At 35.4% G+C, this 8,440-nt stretch overlaps 2 protein-coding genes across 2 annotated transcripts; both read left to right on the forward strand.

Annotated features, from left to right (window-relative positions):
- Nucleotides 1–495: 495 nt before the first annotated feature.
- On the forward strand, nucleotides 496–3,146 carry LOC140980605 (uncharacterized). The gene is made up of 2 exons (XM_073446539.1): nucleotides 496–1,902; nucleotides 2,626–3,146. The coding sequence occupies exons 1-2, from the start codon at nucleotides 601–603 to the stop codon at nucleotides 2,686–2,688; spliced, it is 1,365 nt and encodes a 454-aa protein (XP_073302640.1). The 5' UTR covers nucleotides 496–600; the 3' UTR covers nucleotides 2,689–3,146.
- A 1,832-nt stretch (nucleotides 3,147–4,978) lies between these two features.
- Nucleotides 4,979–5,799, forward strand: LOC140970774 (uncharacterized). Its single transcript, XM_073432675.1, has 2 exons — nucleotides 4,979–5,056; nucleotides 5,140–5,799. The coding sequence occupies exons 1-2, from the start codon at nucleotides 4,979–4,981 to the stop codon at nucleotides 5,797–5,799; spliced, it is 738 nt and encodes a 245-aa protein (XP_073288776.1).
- Nucleotides 5,800–8,440: the final 2,641 nt, after the last annotated feature.

Raw genomic sequence — 8,440 nt, forward strand, 5'->3', positions numbered from 1 at the left:
ATTTTTGTTACCTTTTTCTTCTGTTCGGAGCTTGGAAAAATATGGAGGACTTTTAGAGCTTCGTGCTGATAACGTGTTGTGAAAAAGTAAAAATTTACGGTAAAAAGTAAAAATCTCAAACTCTTAAAATTATCACACTACACACTTTATAATATTTTTCTCTCAACTCAATTGTGATTTTCTTCACAAATGAGAGATCTATTTATAGAAAATTTTTACAAATAATCCAAAAATAAAATACATCATTACCTACATCATCACACACTAATTTTCAACATTCAACACCTAATTTTCAACATTCAACATTCACATTTTCAACACAAATATTTTTCATATTTTTAAATAATTTTTCAACAATTGTAAGTAAAATTATTTATTAAGTATGAAAAATGGATTTTATTTTTGAGATGGACTAGACGGAATATATATTTGGACAAAAAAAGAAAAATTATGGTCCGTTTTGGCCCGCAAGGCTGAGTTTGAGAGCCACGCCAAAATTCTTTTGCATTAAACCAAATCCACTCATTTATATAATCCACCATTCATTCTTCTTCTCTCACTTTACAAAATTTCTTGCATCCCACCATTTATGATTTCACCATGGTTTCTGTACAAGATTCTCACTCTCACTCCAACCCAGACATCTCTGCTCGATACCCCCAAACGCGGCCTTACTACTACTACACACCGCCGCCGTCCTCCGTTAAGTTGAACCGCTCCATGGGCCGTTCAATGCGGACAATCCGTTCTACTATCTTCCAACATGATGAGGAGAGATCGCGGAATGTGTCGGAGAATCTTACTGACTCGGTTGTCGACCTCCGACTCGGCGAACTCGCTAAGAAATCTTCTAGTACCTTCAAGAGCCCCTCCTCGTCGGATATCGATGAGATTTTGGATGTCTCGCAAGCGTTCAGTGACTTTTCTGCTTGTTCCAGCGACATTTCCGGGGAGCTCCAGCGCCTTGCTACCCTTCCCGACCCAGGCCCTAACTCGGACATGGAGTTCAAGCCCGAATTGGAACCTTGTTCTGGGTTCTTGCAGAGAGAGACTTTTTCTACGGAAATTATTGACAGTATCTCACCTGAAGACCTGCAGCCCACCGTGAAATTATGTGTTGATGGTTTACAATCTTCATCAGTTGCTGTGAAAAGATCTGCTGCTGCTAAATTGCGACTGTTGGCGAAAAATCGGGCCGACAACCGGGTCTTGATCGGTGAATCCGGGGCAGTACCCGCTTTAATCCCTCTCCTCCGTTGTTCCGACCCAATGACCCAAGAACACGCCGTCACGGCTCTTCTGAACCTTTCACTTCACGAATCCAACAAAACGTTGATCACAAAAGCAGGCGCTGTGAAATCTTTAATCTATGTCTTGAAAACAGGTACCGAGATTTCCAAACAAAACGCCGCTTGCGCTCTTTTGAGTCTGTCTTTAATAGATGAGAATAAGCTCTCAATTGGAGCTTGCGGTGCGATACCCCCATTGGTGGCACTGCTGATAAACGGTTCGAATCGAGGAAAAAAGGACGCTTTGACCACTCTTTATAAGCTCTGTTCTGTTAAATTGAATAAAGAAAGAACAGTTAGTGCCGGGGCAGTGATTCCGTTGTTGGGTCTTGTTTGTGAACAGGGCACTGGGCTAGCGGAGAAGGCCATGGTGGTGTTGAGTAGCTTGGCGGGGATTGAAATGGGGCGCGAGGCCATTGTTGAAGAAGGTGGGATCCCGGCTTTGGTGGAAGCGATTGAGGATAGCAGTGAAAAGGGGAAGGAATTTGCTGTGTTAACTTTGTTGCAGTTGTGTGGTGAGAATGTTAGAAATAGGGGATTTCTTGTGCGAGAGGGAGGAATACCGCCGCTGGTTGCCTTGTCTCAGATCGGGACGGCGAAAGCTAAACATAAGGTTGATTTCATTTGTATTTTATTGTTTATATTTTTACTACAAATTTTTCTTTTTCTTTGTGGTAGTTCCTGTGCTCAATTAGCAGCAACATATCCAAGAGTAGATTTGTTTTTAGTGTTTTAAACCATTGATTAGGAATCTTGGATTGATATTTACCTTTCTTGGATTTCAAATTTTGATGAAAACTGGTCTTTATTCATTTAGCATGTGGCTAAGCTAAGAAAATAATCGACCATCATTGAATCAACGTTTATCCTTCCTATCTAACTAGCTTTAGCTTTGAAGAGTGAGTGGATGATTAACCTAGGAATTAGGTTCTGCGAAGTTGTCTTAATTATTAGATACTGTTAAAATGGACACTTATCTCGCAAGTGGACTTTTTCCTAATGATGATGATGACAGCTTGAGTTTACTAAAATTAGCACCACAAGTTAACACCAAATTTCTGATTATGTCATAATCTCGTGGTCCACTTGTAGGGTCTGGTCCTAATTCATTGTTTAATGCTGTTCTTGCTTTCTTTGTTATCTTTCATTAGGTGGATGTTGGGATTATTTATGCTCTACGTTACCATCTTTCCTCTTGCGTAAACCTGCCCGGATAACAAATGCCGCAGTGTTGCTTTCGTTGTTCTTGCCTTTTGTTTCTTGATCTGTAAATAAAAGGTGCCGGCTTTTTATACCCAATGTTTTGATTGAATGGGAATGTGTTCACTTTTGACAGGCTGAAACACTTCTTGGGTACTTGAGAGAATCAAGACACGAAGCTTCTTCCTCAAGTCCATAATGGAGGAGGCATTTTTAGATGGACAAATTCCCTAATTAATGCATATATTGTTATGTACTGTATTATACTATATTATATTGTGCCTAGGAAGTTAATGGTGTGCTGTTGGGTGTATATAGCTTAGCGTGTTGACAGAATGGAGAAGGGTGGTTGAGTGTTTTTGAAGGTTTGCAAGATAAAATATCAATGGTGAAAATTGAGAAGCTGGTGGCAAGAAGATGACATGACCTTTAATTTTTTTGGGACTTTTATGGCCCCATTTTTTTTACTATTATTTTACTGACCGCTGCAGTTTGTTTTCGGCTTTGGTTGGGGCTTTCATCCTTGGTTTTGTTGGGTGATTCCTAATTCTTTGGTAGGTTTTGCTAATTCTCTGAACTAATCCTCTACTTAAAAGTCAAGTATTGTTGAGTTTGGTTTGTAATAATAACATTATTATATTCCCCTCGCCCTTGTCATTTTACCTTTGTTCATGATGCGAGAGGGTGGTGTCATTTTATACGCTTACCAATGATATGTTATTTTATACGCTTACCAATGATATGTTAGTCTTTCTCGTATTGAGATTATGTATTAACGTTGGGTGTTTTCGTTGAGGTTCAACCATGAACATGTATATATGACTTGTTCAAAGATTAATGATGGGTCTAGTAGTACGAGTGAAACTCCAACATCGAAGAGGTCTTAGGCTATTTCCAAATGATATCTTTTATTTTTCATCCTCTATCTTCCAACATAGAAATATATGATGTCTATTTTCAAAAAAAAATTTCAACTCATATCTTCTAAATATTATAAAATACTTTATTTCTTTGATTTATTTTATTTTCAACTTATGTCTTTTAAATACTACCAAATATTCTATTTATTTAATTTATTTTGTTTTTGAATACACACATAGTTAATTAATTTCATATTGTATTATTTAACTGAACTTAATTAATTATTTAAATATGACACAATTAATGTGTAATCGACTTGATATATTTAAAACAATATATTTATTTTGTTATCAAATTGCAAATAAGAGACATACATACATAAAATATAAATCAAGACAAACATAAACGACATATGATTTAAAGAACAAAATACAAATTGACCATTAAATTTATTAATATTCCGAGTTACTGTACTCCTCCCACAAATGGTCAATAATATCATCTCGGAGTGCATAGTGAGCCGATTTATCTTTTATTTTATGATGGCGTGCAAGAAACTCTTGAAATCGGGCATGTTCATCACGTGCCATTTTAACATTTGGGATGAGTTCCTCGCGATAATCTGTGACTTGCACATTCCATTCTCTTTCATCTTCAACAATCATATTATGCATTATAATGCATGTTGTCATGATATCATGTAGAACTTTTTTGCTCCAAACTCGTGCAGGTCCAGTGATTATCGTCCACTTTGATTGTAGTACTCCAAATACTCGTTCAACATCAACATCTTTCTTATCGCCCACGAAAATTTTTTTTGTTCTGCAACTATTGATTCGGCTTTTTTTGTCTTCGAATCGACTTAATTGGTTTTGTTTACTGTGTTAAAAAATATTTGTCACGGGCTATGCATTTCCACTAAAAGCCAACTAAGGGTTGTCTAGCAAAGACAAGTCAGCTGTCACGTGTTGTCTAGTCGTAATCAGAGACAACTCATCTGCAAACTCTTGTTTGTATAGTAGCTGTCACGGGCTATGCATTTCCACTAAAAGCCAATTGAAAGGTTGTCACGTTGCAGTCAGCTATCACGGGTTGTCTATTTGCTGGCAAAGACAAGTCGTCTGGCACGAGTTTTCACCCACTAATAAAGAAACTCTATAATATGTCAGAGATGCATTGTACATTCAAAATAAAGTTCTTTCATTACACAACTTTAGATCAAATTTCGTATCTCAAAACAAATCAATCTAATTAATTTAAATTTCTACTGTCATATCAGATATCATTTAATTGAGATCGTCGATCTAGATTTCTTATCCAAAATTTTTTTGCTATAAATTGAAGTATCATTCAAAGCATTGACACCACTTCTACAAATTGAATAATTATTTACGATCAAATGACTTCATCTAAACGTGGTGCTGCATTCTCAACGAGGAGGAAAAACTAGTCGTGATGGCTTATTTTGATGTCTCCCAAAATCCAATAATTGGTATAAACCAATCACGCGATTGGTTATGATCACGAGTGGCAGCTACATACAACGAACAACTCACGGGTAAATCAACAGTGCCTCGAACTATTAAGGCCTTAGGCCCTCCAATATCGCCGGTTCAACATAAAAAAAAATGTCCAAAACTTTAGTTCATGTGTTAGCCAGGTGGAACTTAGTCGTCCAAGTGGTGCTTCTGAGAAAGATATTGCGAGTAATTACTTTTTTTTATTATATTTCTGTGAAACTATATTTTTTACTTTATGTAACTAAGATATAATTCATGCCTTGTTATAGTTAGATCAAGCAAAATCCTTATTAAAGCAATCGGCTGGGTCGACTTGGCGATTGGATCATGTTTGGTCTTTGCTTAAGGACCAAGAGAAGTTTAGGTCATCAAACACTATTTTACCTAATTTCATACCAAACCACGGGAGTATCAACTCATCCCAGTCTAACTATTCCCTCAACACAGAATCACCAACACCTGATTCTCCAAGGCTATCTGGGTTTTCTATAAACCTGGATGAAGATAATCCATCAGCAGGGAGTTCTCAGCGTCCAATTGGCATAAAAAAAGCTAAAGCCAAAAGAAAAGCTACTGAAGAACACTTGAAGGACATTTCTACCATGGACAAATGTAATGAGAAAATGGTGGTTGTGATGGAGAATGCTGAGGTACATCGACAACAGCTCATTGATGTTGGGAAACAAAGGAATGCGATAATGGCTTTTAAGGAAGAAAATAAAATACTAAGGATGAACCCTATGTGCGTTGATGAATCAGTCCGTGCATACTTGATCAAAGAAAAACAAAAATATTGGCAGAAAAGAATGGAAACGGGGGATGGCTCCGACGGAACTTCTACACCGTTTGGACAGTTCCTCGGAGGAACTTCACCATCCGGGTCCGACCTTCCACCGTACAAGTTTAATCTCATGATTGCATTGAACTAAAAATGTGTTTATCTTTATTGTTGTGTGTGTGTGTGTGTTTTTTTTTTTTTAATTGTTGATGATATGTCACTTAGTATTGCCTAATTTTTTATGTCTAAAAATATCGCATGTTTATCAATTTAAATTAAGTCGATAATAAATGTTTGTAATCAATTGTGTTATGTATTTCTTTGTCATTAAATTGTTCATTAGTTCCATTTGATAACTATTATAAATAGTAAATTATAATTAATTCATTAGAAAAATAAAATAATTAAAATAAAAATTTCAGAATTAAATAATTCAAAATAGCATCTCCTACTCAATCCTCTATATGAATAGTGGTATTCCATAAATAGAGAGATCACTATTGCATGCACTAAAATGGAGGAGAGAAATAGAGCATGGTTGGAGAACATTTCATAGAGGAGGGCTGGAGATGCCCTTGTGTTTATGTTTATGTTTGAGTCCACTTGTAAATGAAGATCAGTGAATTTAAGAAACTCTCATCAATTGATAAACTAGCATTTTGTACAAAATCCAATACTTGTTTTTAGGGATGTAAACGATCCAAACCAAACCAAACAGTATCAGGCTTGAGCTTGGTTTGTTTAAGACCCTTGGCTCGAGCTCGATTCGAGCTTCTATTATCAGGCTCGAGCTCGGTTTGTATTGAAATTATTGAGCTCGAGAAAAGCTCGAGCTCGGCTCGTTAAAAGCTCATTTAACATGTTAATCAAGCCAGGCTCGAGCTTGATTCATTAATAGCTTGTTTAGCATGTTTAACAAGTCTGGCTTGAGCTCGTCTCGTTTTCGAGCTTGATAAACTTAGAATTGAGCTCGAGTTTGAGTTTGAATTGAGCTTGTTAAAAATTAAATATATCTATAAACTAATTTTAAATCAGACATAAAAATGTAAATTCATTCATAAATAACCAAAACGACACAAATAAGAGCTAAAAAAAACATAAATCAGTATATTATTGAACATTCCAAAATCATACATTTAGAATATTCATTATATACTGATATCACCAAAATCATCTAGAATATTCATTAAATATAGTAGATCTAAGACAACACATAATTATGAAATGAATTCGACATAATTAACTTAAATTATTGATTAATGTCAAATGTCATAACAATTTAGCATATAAAGTTTTTAATTAACCTTCAGAGACTAATAGTAAAGTTACCCAACTTGTATATGACTTGATTATGTAAATTTTTAGGAAAAATAATAAGTTGATGTATTTCTGTTAATTTATTTTATTTATTGTATTTTAAAGAACATTTTAGTATAATGATATGCAAATAAGATTAAAAATGTAATTGTGACTAAATGGTGTGAATTCATCATTTTTTCAAACATGTCTTGTATTCAATTCCTTCAATTGACATTAATACTAATATTTTTATGTGTCAACTCAACAAATGAGCCAAGCTCAAGCTTACGAGCCACCTAAACAAGCTGAGCTCAAGCTCGAGCTCGCGAGCCTATTATCGAACATGTTTGCGAGCTCACGAGCCGAATATCCTTAGGCTTGAGCTTGGTTTGATTAAATTTTCGAGCTCAAAATCGAGCTTGGGCTTGGTTTGAAATGATTAACAAACAAACTCAAACGAGCTTTTTATCGAGCCGAGCTTCGAATAGCTCGCGAACGGTTTGGTTCATTTACATCCCTACTTGTTTTGGGTCCTTTTCTCATGACTCAAGATTCCTTTTCTTTTTTGCTTTTCATGACTGTCTTGCAACAAAAATACAGGTAAGAGCAGAATGAATTCCATTTCCTTTCCATGAAAACTTGGCGCATGAATTTTGTAAGGAGAGAAAGATCCTCCATCATTTTGGCCATTTGAACCCACCCATGCGGTAATTTTTGTTCCCACGTGAAAGATTAATTATTTTTAAAATTTAAAACAAACGACCCCTTTAGTTGGCATGCAATTTCTTGTCGATTATGATAATTTTCACCTGAGTAGGCCGAGTCGGTGTCTCATCCATTGACCTCCACAACCTGTTTTTAACCATTCTTGATTTCTCTTTTGAATCGAACTAACAAGCATCTAGATTTTGAGATTCAAATTTGGAATCTTTGTACTTATAAGTCAGCAACGATTAATCTTTTTTTTCAAAATTTTCGACGTAATAATTTGAGGCTTAAAACTCAGTCGTTATTAAAATAAGTAGGATTAAAAAACAAGAGATTTGAATAACAAGTACTTTTATTAAATAATAATGTGTAGTTTTCTAAAATATCATAAACAAAAACTTGTGTGAGACGTTCCCACAGGTCGTATTTTGTGAGACGGATTTCTTATTTGGGTCATCCATGAAAAAGTATTACTTTTTTTGCTAAGTGTATTAATTTTTATTATGAATATCGGTAGAGTTACCCGTCTCACGTCTCACCATCTCACAAAAAATCTACTCAATATCATAATAATGATAAATTTGGTTGGGGAACTTTGATGTAATGGGCCTACGAACATGCATGAACAACAACTCTTCATGATAAAGCCGACCAGCCACCGACCCCACCAAATATTTACGTCTTTTGGTAAAATATGAATGCTTCTTTGCTTTCTCTTCATGCATATTATTATATTTTTGTGTATTAGTTGTCATATATATATATATATATATAATATATATATA

This window comes from Primulina huaijiensis, chromosome 1 (assembly GCF_012295235.1).
Source record: "Primulina huaijiensis isolate GDHJ02 chromosome 1, ASM1229523v2, whole genome shotgun sequence".
In the NCBI taxonomy this organism is placed as follows: Eukaryota; Viridiplantae; Streptophyta; class Magnoliopsida; order Lamiales; family Gesneriaceae; genus Primulina; species Primulina huaijiensis.